This window comes from Erythrolamprus reginae, chromosome 7, assembly GCF_031021105.1.
Source record: "Erythrolamprus reginae isolate rEryReg1 chromosome 7, rEryReg1.hap1, whole genome shotgun sequence".
NCBI classification, from domain to species: domain Eukaryota; kingdom Metazoa; phylum Chordata; class Lepidosauria; order Squamata; family Dipsadidae; genus Erythrolamprus; species Erythrolamprus reginae.
Genome location: NC_091956.1, coordinates 30,173,598 through 30,192,377, shown reverse-complemented (window position 1 = coordinate 30,192,377; position 18,780 = coordinate 30,173,598). Strand labels below are relative to the sequence as shown.

The 18,780-nt window shown below is 38.7% G+C and overlaps 1 protein-coding gene across 1 annotated transcript; it reads left to right on the top strand.

The window, feature by feature from the left end:
* Positions 1–1,018: 1,018 nt before the first annotated feature.
* On the top strand, positions 1,019–14,297 carry APELA (apelin receptor early endogenous ligand). Its single transcript, XM_070756575.1, has 3 exons — positions 1,019–1,272; positions 5,427–5,516; positions 13,101–14,297. The coding sequence occupies exons 1-2, from the start codon at positions 1,197–1,199 to the stop codon at positions 5,513–5,515; spliced, it is 165 nt and encodes a 54-aa protein (XP_070612676.1). The 5' UTR covers positions 1,019–1,196; the 3' UTR covers position 5,516; positions 13,101–14,297.
* Positions 14,298–18,780: the final 4,483 nt, after the last annotated feature.

Sequence of the window (18,780 nt, the reverse complement as noted above, 5' to 3'; positions counted from 1 at the left end):
CCTTACGATTTATATTAGGATTGAGTGGTTTCCTGATTGCTTATTTGTATCCTATGACAATCATTAAGTATTGTACCTCATTATTCTTGACAAATGTATCTTTTCTTTTACGTACACATATGCACCAATTACAAATTCCTTGTGTGTCCAATCACACTTGGTCAATAAAGAATTCTATTCTATTGTAATATCATAAAAACACACAATTCAGCAGGTCAACTGCTGATGTGTGACTGTGTTATACAGTTCAAGATGGGACACTTTCAAGGCAGAAACATCTCACGGGTATCTCCTGCATTTTTAAGAACTTTAGACTCTTGACTCATTAATGCAAAAGCCCTAATAAATGCATTTCACGTTTAAGATGAATCAAGGCGAATCCCTTGTTCTTTCTACTTTATGGCTGCCCCTCAAGGCCAATACTCATTTTTATATCTTGTCAGTCTCAGAAATAATACATTTAAACTCAAGGGGTTTTATGCTCCTTAAACAACAACAACAACAACAACAACAACAAGCCACCTTGCTGCCACAAAAGGCACAGCTTTAGCACTTTGCAGCTAGTTGATCAGGACAGGGGTTGGGGTAGTGGAGGGCCCCACAAGTCTTTTTTTGGGGGGGATCTTAAGCCTTGCCTTTCAGAGCCAAACAAAAGACAGAACTTCGCATCGCTTCCCTGCCTTGTTTTGCATATGGGACAGAGATGGGCAAAACATCCAAAGCGTAAACAGCTGCAAATGGGAGGAGGAAACCAGTAGCTGGAGAGGTGGAAGGGGGGGGGGGGCGCACATATTTATTCTTCCTGGACTGAATCGGGAAGGAAGTTTGGATCGTTGCTGGGGGAGGGAAAAAAATCCAGTTCCAACACAGGTTTTCCTTCCTGTTGTTTGCTTAGGGAACCCAAGGGGGAGTGATAAAAGGAAGAGGCAGGGCAGGGAAGAGTCGCGGGGGGGATCCGGGAGTGTGGAGAGGGGGGAGGGAAGGCACTGACCGCAACGTGCCCAACCAGTAGCCTTGCCTCCCGCGGTCATTAACCTTGCTGGGAACGGCAGGGGGAAGTTCCCCGGTAAGGCTTGTCATTCAGAGAATGTGAGCCGCGCCAGAGACCGCTGCAGACCCGTTTCCTGGCCAGCTGCTGCTCCGCGGAGAAGTGGGATTAGAAGAGCGGGTCCCGTTGCGCGCGCCCAGCCGCCGACATGAGGTTCCCTCAGCTCCTCTTGAGTTGGGTTTTGCTGCTGACGGGGTTGCTTCTGGTCCACGGACAGAGGCCAGGTAAGACTTGGGGATGGGGGTGCATTTCTCGCCTGGCTCTCCCCGGTCCACGAGAGGATAAGCGGAGGCGGTAGTCGGTGCGCTCCTTCTGCGCTCCGGCAGAGTGCCTACTGCTCCAATTCTGCTCGTCGGACTGTGGCAAATTTAGAAATCGTCCCGAGCATCTCGGGCGCTGCTGATACCTGCGCGCGTAACCTGCCTGGTGGGCTTTTAAGTACGGGAGGTTCGATTTTGCTTAGGCTGGTTAATTTTTGTGGCTTTATCCAAATTAATTCACACTAGATACTGGAAATGGTCGGGTCTTTAGAAGCCTCGGTTCATCTTTAAGCTCCGTTGCTCTCTTATGAAAATTGAGGTTTTAAAAATGAATCTTAGTTATGTTTGTGTGTGAGTGAGTGAGTGAGTGAGTGAGTGAGTGAGTGAGTGAGTGAGTGAGTGAGTGTGTGTGTGTGTGAGAGAGAGAGAGAGAGAGATTTTCTTCCCAGAACCCTTAAGGGGACATACATAAATTTTAATTTTATTTAAAAGTGCTCTAACGGCATGCAAAATCTAATATTCAAAGTTCCTGATGTTTTTGCAAGCTTTCGAATATTGATTAGAAAATAGTTGGAAATGTTAAGAGTTGTGCATAAGTACACTAGAGTGTCTTCTGTCCCCTGTCCTAATATTTTCTCTTTTACTAGTATCATGTATATAAATGTTATTATATCTCTGTATACCACCAATACGTACTTAAATAAATAAATAAATAAATAAATAAATAAATAAATAAATAAATAAAATGTTCTTCAGACAGTATCGTAGGATCCTATCTCCCAGGACTGCTTCCTATTATTATCACAGTGAGAAGTAATTTAGATTTCAGCCTGTCATTTCATTCTCTTTTCCTTATTCAAATTCACGGACGCTCTCTTGATTTCTATTGCTGTCATTTCAACAAAGCAATAATCATTTTTTTAAAAAACCAGCAAAGGGAATGTGATTCAGATATATGGATTGTCTGATAGTTCAGTAGCCCTCTAGCTGACTTCCCAGCTACTAAAAAAAAAAAAAAATCAAGTCAATTGACTTTTCAGAGGGGAGTTTAATAATCCTACATCACTGAATCTGGCATGGTCTCATGAACTCTGACTAAAACAGAGTTTGAAGTTCCACCCTTGAGGCTGCAGAGAGACACGATTCCTATAATGCCAGCTGGTGATAACTTACATTTCCAGTTCTCTTTGGCTGAAAGAGGAGTGGGGGGGGGGGGGGGACTAGCAACAATGCTGGAACTGGGAGTCAGGGAAGGGATATTTAACTATTATTAAACCGCCACCATCACCACCTCAATTTCATGCACATATTAAAAGCATTCCACTGCAGGTGAACCAACTTTGTTTTATTTTTCTACAGAAAAAGCATGTTCTTCTTTTAAGATCAAAGTTCTTCATAGATCTGATGAGATGTGGTCTGTGCTCCATGAAATATTAGGTAGCAATAGCTGTAAATGATTATGGGACGTCACAAAACCTTTCAATGTTTTTCAAAGGAACATACAATCCGTTAAGTCATTTGATAGTCTGATCCAGCAAAACAGTTCTCTTAATGCAGGGGGGGCAAGTTTGGGGACCCCTGTCTTAATGGTAAGAGGAGAGAAAAGTGCCCCCGAATGTGTGTGTGTGTGTGTGTGTGTGTGTGTGTGTGTGTGTGTGTGTGTGGAGACTGAGGGGGAAATGTAGATATAATTACAGATAATAAACATTCATCTGTCACCAATATCACTGCACCTGTCAGGGAGTTGAAGTATTATAACAATGGCTCCGAATGTGATAACCTCCACCCAGAAAGATAGCAATAGCACTTAGACATATACCGCTTCATAGTGCTTTACAGCCCTCTGTAAGCTGTTTACAGGGTCAGCTTACTGCCTCCAACAATCTGGGTCCTCAGTTTACTCAACTCAGAAGAATGGAAGGATGAGTCAACCTTGAGCCTGGTGAGATTTGAACTGCCAAATTGCAGGCATCTGGCAGTCAGCAGAAGTAGCCTGCAGTGCTGCACTCTAACTACTGTGCCATTGTGGCTCAGGATGGCAGCCACAACAGTGCAATAGAAGCTCTACCTATTTCTTTAAGGGCCTCACGTATCCTGCAGATACAGGCAAACCTACAAGGACCAGAACAGCAAATGTGGTGTGGATTCATGTTCTACAGCAGGGCTGTCAAACTCCTGACTGGCGGGCCAGGTGAATCACATGCTGGCCCCGCTCATGCCCTGTTTAGTGAAGGAGGAAAAAAGTCCCCAATATGTGACGATGCTGTGACGTTGTGAGTTTGACATCCCTGTTCTTACATGATGTTGGATCAAATTGCTACATTATTTGTATAGACCAGCTAGCACTTGAAGAATTCTTGATTATGTGATAGAATTACTCTTGGCTTAGTTTCAAGCCTAGAAAATTATCAAAACGTTCAAGCAATTGTTCATGCATCTTTACATACTTGAAAGTACAGTATGTCTAATGCAGAAGTGGGATTCAGCAGGTTCTGACCAGTACCAGAGCATCGGTTGCGGAAATTTTGAGTTGTTCGGAGAACTGGTAAATACCACCTCTGACTGGCCCTGCCCCAATCTATTTTCTGCCTCCCGAGTCCCAGCTGATCGTGAGGAAATGGGGATTTTGCAGTAACCTTCCCCTAGAGTGGGGAGGGAATGAAGATTTTGCAGGGTCCTTCCCCTGCTTTGCCCACCAAGTCATATCCATCAACCCACACAAGGCCCATCAAACCAAGCCCATAAAACCAGTAGTAAAAAAAGTTGAATCCCACCACATGTCCAATGACTTTAGGAAAACTATTACACTTGGATTAAAGCTTTTCTTTCAATAACACAGCACAGCAGGCTGCAACACCTCATTTGTTGTTGGCCATTTAAAAATTGCTAACAAGTTAAATATGGCTAGTCTGTTGGAAGGAAGACCACCAAGAGATCCCAGGAATAATTTATCAAAAGAAATGGCAAAAACTTTCCATATTAGTGCTAAGAAAAAGAAATCCATGATGGTGTAGTCAAAAGAAGTAAGGTTTTTCTAGGAGAAACGTAATTTGTTTAATTATTTATATAAAGATAAAGGAACATTTTAATTACACAATTATCTGGAGGGAGGAGAAGTTAGCCGTTTATGATCATCCAGGCAAAACTGGGCATACTGTCTTCAGGCAAGATTTTTTAGCACTTTGCAATTAATTTTGCTTTCCATTTTCAATGGCTCATGGTACACCAGCATTTCTTAATCATTCTTCCTAAATGTTCAGATATGCTTTGCATGTGTTACCAAAAAAAAAAGGCAGACCATTATTATGAGGGGGCTGAAGCAGAAAGAATGAACAACTGCCTGCTCATTGCTTTTCCAACTGCATTGAGAGGAGAAGCTGTTCATGCCTTAGGATATAATCCAACATTTCCCATTCTCAGTCTTTCCAACATACATTAGATTCCATCCCCTGTCATCCATAGATAGAATACTGACTGAGATTAATAGAGTTTCAGTCTAACACTCTGGGAAGGGATCAACCTGGAAAAGCTTGTAGTTTAGAAACTAAGCCAAAACAATTAGCAGGCTTAAGCCATTTATATTATTTTTAAAAAAAAATGAATTTATTTTAAACAATGTTGTTTTCTTATTCATGCAATAAAACCAAAGAATACAATTCAGCCACACATGGCATCCTCTACAGCTAATCCCATTGCATTATGCTGACTGCTTACTCTTTAAAGTTTTAGTTACACATCATGTACAAATTATGTGGGAGTTGAACACCATGGGACATACTTTGGTGTATCCAGGCATTAATTATACAATAAGCTGCTTTCTGGCTCATGTTTTTAAATAGCTGATGGATTTATGCATTACACTAGTCTTAACCAATGGTTTTATTATATGCAAGTATTCATAAAACACACGCACCCCCATACTTTTAAAGGGGGAGTTTTGCCAGAGATAGCCTATTATCTTAACAGGAAATTTGCCTTTGGACTTGGAACAAGAAGTCATATACCATGTTGCTTCTAAAACACTTCTGATAGCAAAATGAAGTCACAGTTGTTTCTATCTTGTATTAATCCTAATATCATAATACTGACATCTCAATATTCTCTTTCCTGTCTTCCAGCTAACTTGGCCAACAGACGAAAACTACACAGACATCACTGTTCCCACAGGAGATGCATGCCTCTTCATTCCAGAGTGCCCTTCCCTTGAGGTATTTCCCAGGGCTGGGATTAAATTTAGACAAGGAACAATCAACACCAATTTGGTAATGAAACCGGGTGCCATGAGGGTGCAGCCATCAAAGACTGCTCCTCTCATATTGCCATTCGGAAGGGCTGGGTGGCTAGGTGGGTCACCAGAATATTCCTCTTTACAAATTACATTTCCATTTTCAAAACTTTATGTGTACGGGGCTGGGGGAGAAGAGAGATTTGATTGACCCCAAAGAACAAACAATTTCCTTTGGGCTGCTCCCATTGTGTTTGTATTTGCTCTGAAAATAGAGTAAGGAAGAGGGAGTACTGGGGGTAGGGTGGGGATGGGAATAAACTAAAGGGAGGAACAGAACAATAAAAGGACTTGTTTTATGTGAACCCCTGGGCATGGTTCCAAATGATTGAGTAGCACTGGGCTCTCTGTCAATTATTTCACTCTCTGAAGCTGTACAGAGAAAGAAACTCATTTGAAACCCTGCTGTCTTGCTGAAGCTTTCTACTAACCAAATGCCAATATTTCCTCTTCCAATGAAACTATGACTATCTCACCTCCTGTTGATGCAGAAATACAAATTTTTATTGGTTCTTATAAGATTTTGTAAGATTTTTAAATAATATCATTACTTTACATGGATATTGGACAAATATCCAAATGTTTTATTTCTGTCTGCTTGGAGCAGGATGCATGTATAACCACGTAGAGATGAAATGCTAGCTTGAGAGGACTGTCATAAAAAAGAACAGAATTGTTTCGTGCTTTAACTTCAGTCCATACAAATATAGCAACCAATATTTCTAGCTACATAGTACAAACAATCTCTGCAGTTTTAAAAGTCAACCTTATTAAATAAAGTTTCTAAACAGATATTAAATGAAAAATTATAAGCAGAAGTAAATTTCTTTGCCTAGTTGGTCAGAGAGTCATATTTGGAGTTTTCCGTATTTGTCGTATATTATTTCTCCAGTTTTGGAAACAAATTTTGGAATGAAAAGCTTTATTTCTAGCCACCTCGAGTCCATGGAGAGGGGCGGCATAAAATAAAATAAATAAAATATTTAAAATCTTAAATCACCAAGGGAGAAACCTGGGTGCTAACAAGCTAAGTAGTAAACTAATAGTGCACTAGCTATTGAATGCCAGTTTAACACATGTACATGTTATTTAGCAGATCATGCAAAACAATATTGATGGAACTTCTTTTCATCCACTTCCTACAATTGTTTTTTTCTAGTGTTTAAATGCCTCAACACATGGACTATATTAATGGAAGTACTGTTACAGCAAATCCTTCATCTAATTAATACCCTTATACTAGATTGTCAAAAACAATGCTAAACTACAACTCCCAACTCACTATGCTGATTGTGAGGGATGTTGAAATTTGAAGTTCAGAAACATCTGGATCATTACATATTTTAGTTCCAGAAAAGCTGACATTTGCTGATGTTCATTTATTCAAAGTTTCAATTTTATGACAATGTCAGTAAGACTGAAACTAGAGATCTGGATAAGGCTATGAATTTAGCCGGTAGTTAAATTTAATATCTAATTTAAGTCCCCAGAACTTAGACACACATTTGATTTAGGTGTCAACCCTTTTGTGGTCCGTGACAGCTGCTCATGAGGCATTTTGTTCAGCGAGGTCACTGGCAAGCTGTTGCCATGAGGACCTGAGAGCACTTTAAATTTTAGATTGCATTCCAGGAGTGTATAAGGCTAAACTCACGAACCCAGTTGGGGTCCTGCAGCTTAAATAATGGAAAGTGCAAAGAAGCAGGACTGCATTCTGTGACAGCATATAAATGCAAAAAGTCCAGGAGGATAGAATTAGGACATACTAGAGCAAGGATCAAAAGAATGCTAAGCTCTTCTCAAGGAAGCATCCCATTTACAGATGAATAAAACATGTGGTCAAACACTTTACATCTGGAAACGTCTTTTGTTATATAACTACACAAGCCTTTGATACTCTAACTGTAATAAATAAGTTTTTTAAAAAATTACAGGCGTTGTTATCCCTGTCACTTCTCCTAAAGGCTCTTTAGAACCAACAAGACCCACCTCTGAGTAGTTTTAAGAGGCTTTAAGTTATCTTTAAAGGAATGTTTGCTTTTTCTAGGCACTTAAAGGCAAACAAAAAGCAAGCACTAAATTTAGCTAGTCCTTTGAATCCTGTCTGTCACTAGGTTGGGAGAAAATGGCATAGCAGAAATGGTACATATGTGACTTTACATGGTGTGTTTGTTCATTTGTTTTTTTCCCCCCCTTATTTATTTGCATTGCAGAATTAGTGAATCTCTTTTCTGGGATTCTAGGGATCTAGAGAATCTAGGGAAATGAGATTCTAGATCTTGGATGTTAAGAGTCCACACATGACAGCAAAATGATTCAGATAACTTTAGCTCAAAGGTATCATCCAACAGTTGTATGGATTATTGAAACCCGGTTGATAATGCTTCTTGTATCATATGGGTTCAATAAGCAAGTAATCTAGGATACTGCAGAAGTTGTTGAACTACAGTTTCCAGCAGCTCCAGCCAGTATTGTGCATGATGAAGAAAGCTGAGAACGGGTTCCTGCTCCTATGTCCAGGGGTTTGTTCATTGGGAAAATCACTGTGAGATCACAAAACATGCTAGGCCATCAATGTTTCACTAGCCTTACCCAAGCAAATCAGATGATTGATTTACTTTTTCTATAGCATGTTAACTAATGCACTATAAGGGTTTAGAATTCAGAGGTCCCCAAAACATGGCAACTTTAAGACTTATGGACATCAACTCCCAGAGTTCTGGGAGTTGAAGTCCACAAGTCTTACAGTTGCCAAATTTTAAGACCTCTGGTTTAGATTAAAGCAGGCAATGGATATATCTTCTGTAGCGAAGCAAATCCCAGTGGGAAGCTTTTTCCCCAAGAAAGTAAAACATGACATATCTTATTTTTTAAAATTGTTTATCATATATAAATATTTGTTCAATATATGTCCTAGAATGGGAATAAGAAATATGTTTCAAAGCTGCCTCTGCACTCTCCATTACTTTTTCCATGATCCAATTTAGTTAGGTCATTAGAGTTTCAATGATAGGCGATCAAACAAAGCAATTAGATTTTAGGCTTATTTTGGGATTAAATTCAACTCATGGCAGATTAGGAGACTGGTGGTGTCAGCAGAAGAATATCTCGCCAAAGGAATTACGTCTGTTCACTCACCACATAAAATGTAGTCACATTGTGGAATGTACATAGAAGGAGAAGCTTTGGGCCATTCCTGCAGAAGTGATTCTATCATCTTTTTCCTGCACATCCAGCACTCCCTGAAGTCTTTAATGTGCACTGAAATATAATGCATGTGAGTTACTGTGGAAGACCTGGGTGATAAAAATGCACTTAGGTGGACCCCCCCCCTCCCTACATACCCATTTATAAAATAGCTATTTGTAAAACTGAAAGCTATTTTGCAGCTAGTTCCATTTATGGAGCTGCTTGCTTGTAACAAGAGGCAGGGAACAGAAGTACATGCTCTTTACTATCACTTTGTATATATGGTATATCAATTGAAGGAAGGATTTAATAGAGTCAATGTTTCTAATGTATTTCTAAACTTTCTATGTTGTAAACCAGTGAAAGGCAGCCTGAGACTCTACATACTAGTTATGCATAACTAAAGCATGGGTGGGTTCCACTTACCTTTGCCACTGGTTTGTGTTGCGTTTAGGTGCGTCCCATTGTGCATTTTTGCTTCCACACATATTCACTAGCTCAATAGAGTCCAAACCACAGCTGAGGAGCTGGTTAGCTGTGTTCTGAGCAAAGAAAGCTCAGGATTAACTCGTGGACAGGCTGGAGGGCTTTTGTTTTCAAGTGGAAGAGGAAAAGCCATCCAAACACAGAAAAAATTGCCAAAAAATATTTTTAAAAAGTTGGTGGTGCCCACAGACCAGCACTGACAGAACCGTATCCATGATGCCATTGTCACATCACTAGTGGGTCACTAATGGTTCAGATGATCTGGTCCGAACCGGGAGGAAACCACCCTTGAACTACAGCTAGTTATGGCTTGATCCCTGTTTTGGTGGGTGTAAGGCAACTTGTCTACTCACCACAACTAATTTGCCATGGGCAATTCGCTGCAGCCAACCTCCACAGCCAACTCACTATGGCCAATTCACCATGGGACAAGAGTAACTCTCAAATAAATGGTGGAATAGAATAATTAAAGAAAGAATGCAAAGGAGAGATAAAATGAAATATGAACAACAAAAATTGAAGTACTTTCTTAATCATTTTAAATAATTAAATTTAATTATTAAGCTGCCCCATGGCAAGTTGGCCATGTTGAGTTGGCTGTGGCTAGTTGTCCCATTCCATGTTTTGGTAGCCCTTGGATTCTCTCTCATTAAAACTCCAAGATACAGTGGTACCTCTACCTAAGAACGCCTCTACTTACAAACTTTTCTAGATAAGAACCAGGTGTTCAAGATTTTTTTGCCTCTTCCCAAGAATCATTTTCCACTTACAAACCTGAACCTCCAAAATTGAAGGGAGGGAAAACTGGAAAAGGCAGGGAGAACCCTCTGTGGGGACCCTCTAGGAATCTCCTGGGAGGAAACAGGGCCTTTACCCTCCCTGTGATTTCCCCAATTGCACACATTATTTGCTTTTGCATTGATTTCTATGAGAAACATTGCTTCTTCTTACAAACTTTTCTACTTAAGAAACTGGTCACGGAACGAATTAAGCTCGTAAGTAGAGGTACCACTGTATAACTAAACCATGTGCAACAAGGAGATGAGAGCTTCATGTGGAATTACTTGTAGAACCTAGAACAGATAATTATAGAGTTGGAAGGAGTTGGATAAGTCTTCTAGTCCAGTCTCATCTTGAAGCCTCCACCCACATAAGTTCTAGAGACAAGCTATTCTACTCATTGTTCTCACTATCAGGAAATGTCTTAGTTCTAGGTTAGATATTTTTTTAATTAAAGTGTTTAAATTCATTTTTTAAATTTGTATTGTAGACATGCAACATTCACAAAATCTGTTTGTGTTTGAAATTGACCATTAGGATGGTACTATTATTTCTTAAGGCTATTACAGCAAAGTTTCCCCCTTCCCAGCCTAAAGCACTCCAGATGTTTTCAGATTGCAACATTCACACTGACTGGGTTATAGCTGAGTATAACTGTCAGGCATCAAAAAGGAAGAGCAATACAAAAAGGAAGGGCCATACAAAAGTAACTTACGTTTAAAGTTGGTTATTAAGAGAATTAATATATATTTATATTATCCCATTATAGTATCCCATTTCCAATGACACTTCATGTACTCTGGGCTATATTTCTTATTAATGACTTAGAAATAAATGGGATGCAATGGGACTTTGTGGGGAAGAAAGATGTTACATCAATAAAAGTTATTGAGACTGAATCTAATTTAGACTAGTTTAATAATAAGGAACATCTTTTTGGTGTACTTTGATCATTCTCTGTCTAAGGAAAATATTTAAGATTTAATGAGAAAAAAACCCAGCTGAGCTCTAATGTATTCAGTTATTGCACTGGCCTAATTTTAAGAATTTAGATGTTTCACTGGGAGACATTTTTACTACAGCAGATTTATCACGTGTCTTAAAAATCCTGATCTGCAGTCTAATGTAAATAGATTCCCCTCTATTTCCCTATTAAGGAACTGAGAGCCAATAAATTATATTTTTACCAAACCACTGTGTATGTGCCATCCTTTATTTTCTCTATATGCTTATGCACATACTGTAAAATGCTTATTTGACAGGAAAACCAATGCATTCCAACGGACCATTCTTTACAGTACAATGGTGGGGTTTTTTTTGTTTTTCTTTATTTGTTTGTTTGTTTGTTTAATTCACTTTTTTTATGCCGCCCTTCTCCTTAGACTCAGGGCGGCTTACAACATGTTAGCAATAGCACTTTTTAACAGAGCCAGCATTTTGCCCCCACAATCTGGGTCCTCATTTTGCATAGAGTTCGTAATATTAGTATTATATAATGCCAGGTTATTACCGTATATTTTGTATAAGATCAAGAATCTCCTAGGTTGAAAGTTGTCAATAATTTTTTATAAAATGCATAAAGTAAATAGTGGTATAATTCAGAAATATTATAATACAAGTGCATATGAAACAAGATTCAGCAGGCATAGAAAAACATATCGACCATTCATATTTTCCATCCTCTAACTCAGTGTTTTCCAACCTTGGCAACTTGAAGATATTTGGACTTCAACTCCCAGAATTCCCCAGCCAGCGAATGCTGGCTGGGGAATTCTGGGAGTTGAAGTCCAAATATCTTCAAGTTGCCAAGGTTGGGAAATACAGCTCTAACTGACTGCAATAGACTGCCTAGCATAGCAGAAAAGAGGCAAGGGAGAATCTATATGCAGGTAAAAATGCCATTTTGGTTTCCTGTTTGGGTTTTAAAATGGGTTCTGAATTTCAGGTGACTAAAATTTATTCTAAGCACCATACATCAGTGCATAAAAAGGTGCTCTAATCATCTTCTCAATTTTTTCCAGTTCTTTTATTAAATGATGCGATTCCCACTGGAGAATAAAGTTGTATGTAATTGGGCAGAGGCAATTTAGCTGACCATATATAAAGAATATATTTCTTGTAAGGATAGATCTGAGGTATAGGTTTTTACGGACAGGAAATTAAGTCATAGCAGAAGTGACAAGATCTTAGAATCACAGAGGGCTCCAAATGCTTCTTTTCTTCCCAACAAACAAGCAAAGTCTTTTGGACACATTGCAGTCGACATGTTTATTCAGAATTACCCTTCCAAGGTTCTCACTTCAGCACAGCTAGACTTGTAGGCTCCTCTTGAGCATTCACAAAAAGAAAATTCTGTTTGACTAAAGTACAAATTTAACTACTGGCTAAACATACGGAGGCAAATGTATCCTGTTTGCTCATGTTTTAATCACTTGCTCAAAGGAACAAGTGGATCACAGCTCCTCTATATTCCCATAGGAATTAGCGTTCCAGATGAGTTGAAGTCCACAAGTCTTAAAGTTGCCAAGGTTGGAGACCCCTGCTTTAGAGAAAAAACAATTGAGTGACCATTGTTATCTCTTTGGCAATATTTTTACACAGCAATAAGCTACATAATGCAAGGTTGTGCAAAACACATGTTAAAACAATGAAAACACCTGGGGTAACATCTAATCTCACATCTATTTCTAGCACAATATTTTCCCAAAAATTTCCAAACAAGCAGATTTGGTAGAATATGCCAAAAGGTACTTTTTCAGAAAGCAACTTTTGTTTCTCATTCAAGAAGCTTCTGAACTGAAGAAACTTCTTGGATGAGAAATGGGGGGGGGGGGATCCAGTTGCCTTTTAAAAAGCACCTTTGGGACAACCATGACCTGGATGACTGTGAATCTTCATAGATGATTTAGTAGGGTATTTAGTGATGAATCTGTTCTACAGACAATCAAACATTTTTCTCCCATGACCAGAACTAATGTTAATAATATTTTTATGGACCGTCTCAGTATGACAATTTTAAATCCAGTCTGGTTCTCTTTTCTCTATAAAATAGTTTCTTCAAAATGCTGAGAAAAAGAATTAAGCACAGAAGTCCAGATGACAGTTTGATAATGGCAGAGTTATAAACTACAGAGATGTCCCATGAGCCATCATCAAGAAACATAAAGAAATCATATGAGAAAACTGTTGGAAGAGGTATTCCTGGAGCTTGGGGATTCTTTGAGAAGGAAGAAACAATTATCAACCAAAAGATCTTATCTGGAAGCACTGGAGAATCATCCCTGCAGTATACTCCCTGCACTTTTCTTGGCAAGTCAACATAGCAATCTAGTAGCCAGAAAGCAAACATTGCAATGTTAGACAAATTATGTCCTTGAAAAAGCTTTTGCTGTATTAAGTGTCTCTTACTCATGTATCTTCTAACACTCTTATTATAAAATATGTAAGAATGAAATTAGTATGTGATAAACAATATAACTGCTTAAAGTCACAATTATATAATTTGTTTCACTATAGCTTGTTTTATTCCTGTTGTGTTCAAAAATTTCTCAAGCCAGCACTCCTTAGTATCTTGGCCTACAGTTCCAGAATTTTCAGCTGCAGTATGTCAACAAAGCCAGGTTAGATAATCTGGCTATTTTTGAAAGAGGAAATCCTCAAATATTAACTAAAATTAACCAAAAAAAAGTTTACAAGCATATTTGAACGTTTAAAAAAATCACTTAAACCAGTGGAAATGCACTACGTGATAAAGCTTTGTGTGATCATATACTGTACTTATCAATATGTACATCTTGCCATAAAGTAGTCCTTGATACATTTGTAGCAATTTTAACACTACAATCAATTTAGATCATATATTGTGTTTCAATAATTTCTTAAAGCATGTTTGTAACTGTATATGTTGTACAAAATGTATTTCAAATAGTACTGTCACATTAAATATTCATGTATCTTTTCACATTTTTGTATGCTGTATATATTGAAATCATCCATTTTCACATAGATGTGAAATCTTTGCTTCATTTCTTTTTAATTTACATAAGGGATCAATATAAACATAATATCACTTCGTAAGTAAAATATATATTAAACTATTCCTTTTTAAAATGTTAAGCTAAAACTATTACTAGAATTTAATCATATAATGGCACATTAAAGAATCTGTAGATTTTCAGTTCTAGCAGAGTAAGCATTATACACCTTTCTTTGGAGAAAACTACTGAAATTAAAGATCAATATTTTTAAATATCACTGTGTTATGTTGTGTTCCTATTACAACAATTGAATAATTATTAAAGTTTCAAATAAGTGAAAAGGATACATTTTTAAATGTGCAAATAATTAAACATCAATTGAAGACATTTAAAATATATAGGTTCCTACAAAAGTAAATAGGAATGGGAGTAAGGAAACAAAATACTTTGAAGTCTTTTAGGGCAGGAGTCTCCAACCTTGACAACTTTAAGACTTGTGAACTTTAACTCCCAGAAGTCCACAAGTCTTAAAGTTGCCAAGGTTGGAGACCCCTGCTTTAGAGAAAAAAATGACATCAAATGCATAAGATCAAAGAAATGGAGCACCTCCCTTATGAAACCAGATTGCAACACCTTGGTCTCTTCAGCCTTGAAAGATGGTGTTTAAAGGGTGACTTGATCGAAGTGTATAAAATCATGCACAGGATAAAAAAGGTGGATAGAGAAAAATTCTTTTCTCTATCACACAATACTAGGACGAGGGGGCATTCCCTAAAGCTCATAGGTAAGAAAGCGAGGACAAATCAAGGGAAATATTTCTTCACCCAGAGGGTCATTGGTTTATGGAATTCACTTCCAGAAGAGGTTGTGACAGCTGTCAGGCTTGATAGCTTCAAGGCAGGATTAGACAGATTCATGGATGCCAAGTGTATCGGTGGTTATTGAAACAGATGCCTATGTGCCGCCTCTACGTTGGTTGAGGCAGGCAGGATCCCCTTGAGTACCATTTGTTGAGGGTCAAGGGAAAGGGAGGGTTTTGCCTTCTCTTTCTGTTCAAGATGCCCATGTACAATTGGTGGGCCACTGTGTGACACAGAATGCTGGACTCGATGAGCTTTGGCCTGATTCAGCATGGCTCTTCTTATGTTCTTATGTTGAGTGATATGTTCTTAAGTGATATGTGAAATGTCTTTGCCTTCATGTTGCTTCAAAACCTATATTGCAACTAAGATAGTTGCCACTAATGATTTGCTTCATTGCACAAAAAAACATAGAATAGAATAGAATTCTTTATTGGCCAATTGTGATTGGACACACAAGGAATTTGTCTTTGGTGCATACAAAAAAACATTTTTCCAAGCAAGAAATATTTATATGTAGTTTTCATTATCTTGCATTAGTCTGATATTTGGCATTAAGTTCTCAAGTCCTCCTTTGCCCTGATAGATTCTGCTGCCCAAACTGAAAAACTAAGGAAAGTTGCAGACAGTCTCTCTATATCCATGATGGTAGGGAAGGGGGACTGACATGGGAACGCATGCTAGCACACCCACATACACCCCTTTGGCACGTGAACTAAAAAATTTTCACCATCCCTGCTCTATGTTGTGCTGCCATGGGAATGGGCTTAAGAGTGAGTGGTCTCTATAGGGCAGTGATGGCGAATCTATGGCATGGGTGCAACAGGTGGCACACGGAACCTTATCTGCTGACATGTGAGCCATTGCCCTATCTCAGCTCCAATGTGCATGTGTGTGTCGGCCAGCTGATTTTTTGCTCTAACAGATGCTGTTGGAGGGTGTTTTTGGCTTCCAGAGAGCCTCTGGAGGGGTGGGGGAGGGAGTTTTTACCCTCCTCTGGCTCCAAGGAAACTTTTGGAGCCTAGGGAGGGCAAAACACAAGCCTACAGAACCCACCAGAAGACCTCTGGGGAATGGGGGAAGCTGTTTTCACCCTCACCCGGCATTGAATTATGGGTGTGGGCACTCATGCATGCACAATAGCATGCACACATGCTCTTTTGGTACCTGAGGGGGGAAAAGGTTCGCCATCACTGCTATAGGGGGTCCCTTCTTTTGGAACAGCCCTGCTCTGTAATTGAGGATGCTTTCCATTCTTCTCATAGACTTCTGAGGTCTTGTAAACATCTGGCCTTTCCAGTTGATTTTGTGTTGAAGCATGAATAATTTCAGACCCTTTCTATTAAATATAATTAATCATTATGCATTGTAGAGAATTGCTGTATTCTATATTTGAACTGTGCACCTGGCTTAATGTCTGCTTCCAGACTGAGGCAGTAAATCTATTGTAGGGGAGGAAGGGGGCTTGGGGTGGACGGAGGGAGGAAACTCTGAATCCCTCCCCCCAGAGCAAAAGATAGAGTGGACTCACTGAAAAACATCTTCAGGTTCAGCCAAAGATTTTAAACATATTTAACGTGAAAGACTCTTCTTTTTAAAAAAAGTATACCTCATCTAACCTGATTCCAATCTAGTGTAGTGACCTCTGTAAATCAACCAATGTACAAAGATTTGGGGGGGGGGAACCTAGGGTCAAAGGGACTGTGTACATTGTAGTTTAGTGCCAACTGCAGTCCAAACAGCCAGATGTGGGAAGGAAAACTTTACCTATTGGAAAAAGCAATTGGTATTTGCTCCCATTTGCATACTGATTAAGGATTTCCCATTGTATAATATTTACACACTGGAACAGCGGAACAATTTGTAGCCGGGTTCTGTCTCCAAACACATTGTTATGCATCAGAGACACTTTAACCAGTCAACATAAAAGGACAGTCACTGTGAGAAAGAGTTATCTCAGGATTAGGTTGTTGATAGCATTAACCAACCAGATTGCTTTTGCCTTTATGGTGAAAAGAAGTGGGTTTTTTTCATTCATAGTTTCCAGAATGAGGAATTAAAAGCAGTCCAAAAACACTTTGGAAAAATATATAAATATCCTTGCTATAGAGTACAAATCTGAAAATATTCCTTTTTGTTTATTTACATTTCATAGTACAAATGCAAAAGATTGTGAGAGTACACAGAAAACATTTTTCAGCGTTAAGAAAAAAACTTTTTCTACTTTTGTCTTACCCAATTTGAAAATTTTGTTGTTTAAATTTTAGTAGCTTGCTCTTTTTTGTGAGAAATCCCATGAACTTTAAAGCAACTAGGTAGGTCTAGCACATTTTGACGATTTTCTTGATCACCTTTAGTTTTTGTATGTTTTTCTAAACGTTTACTTTTTATTTTCCGAACACTTGAGTTATATTATAAATTGCACTGATGCTTTTTCTCCACATATCAACTCGTTTGTGAAATATTTAAGTACTTACGCTACTGAGTCATCAATATAAGAATCCAGTTATGTTTGCCCTTTCAACCAGTCCATGTAGAAACAGACAATATTATTATAAAAACTGTATATAAGGAATTCTTTTTAACAATCATGAATAGAGATGGTGTTGACTAGGAATACTTTTGTACTGTTTTTAAAATATTTTTACTTCGATATTTTAAAAACGTTCACCTTTACTTTTATTTTCCATTTTCATTTATCAAATACTGAAATTTTTAAATCAATATAAAAATACTGTAAAGAATCCCAAGTTACTGGGTGGGAAGTTATCAGAGAAGGAAGGACAGACTGCTTCAGCATCCAGCATGTAGAACAGGCAGTTGTTAGAATATGTGTGCCTATTCCAGAAACTGCATTCAACATTTGTAGTCATACTTTTCTATATAAAACTGTCTGTATAGAATGTAATGGATACTCTCTTTTATACAGACTGAATTGTGACCATATGGGAATGGGAGGATTCCCAATCCTATAACTGAGATATCCATAGAGCAATGGTGTCATGCCCACCTCACCCCAGCTCCATTTTCACTGGCCGAGTGCAGCAGGAAGCCGTTGCAGCTGAAAATGGAGCTCTGGAGCCCATTTTCGCTGGTAGAGCACTTGGGCCACCACAGTTGCCCCCAACACGAGTGATGTCAAGCTGACCACGCCTTCCTGACTATGCCCACCCTGGCTCCCAAGCCCTCAATGAAATAGAATTTGACACCCATGCTATAGGGCAGCGGTTCTCAACCTAATGCCATAATCCCTTAATACAGTTCCTCATGTTGTGGTGACCCCCAACTATAGGTCTAGTACCAATTCTCCCAACAGAGCTTTAAGCTGATTGGCAGGAAGGTCAGAGGGACATTCCCATTGTAAACGTCTAATTAGTCAGATTGTAAAAATATGTTCCAAGGTGTCAGAATAGTTTAAGTTCTTAACACCATGGGAATTTGTCTTTTCTTAGGCAGCCCCTGTGAAACGGTCATTCTACCGCCAAAGGGGTCCTGACCCCCAGGTTGAGAACCACTGTTATAGGAGAATGGAAAATGTCAATTCATGCAGCATTAGATGGAGGGTATGTAATGTATTTTATTTTTGAGATAATCCCTGCTATAAGCCTTTCACTGATGCACAAAACTCATTAATCCAGTATCTCTTTATCAATATATGCTTTGGTGAGAGTCATGACAAGTAACAGTATGTAATAGAACTTGACTGATCCCTAAAATGTTAGGTAGGAAATCATCACAAGTGCCTGATATTCACTGGTATTATGAGCTTGAGTTGAGAACTTAAAAAAAACCCAGTTACTGATAGCCCTGGGGAATTGTAGCCCAACAGATCATGAATAATTAGAAACAACTGAATTACTGATGATCAACAACATGATAAATACTGTAAGAAAGT

Coding starts and splice junctions, on each gene's coding strand:
- APELA (XM_070756575.1), top strand. CDS start 1,197: ATGAGGTTCCCTCAGCTCCTCTTGAGTTGGGTTTTGCTGCTGACGGGG. Junction 1,273..5,426: donor GGTCCACGGACAGAGGCCAG/GTAAGACTTGGG, acceptor CCTGTCTTCCAG/CTAACTTGGCCAACAGACGA.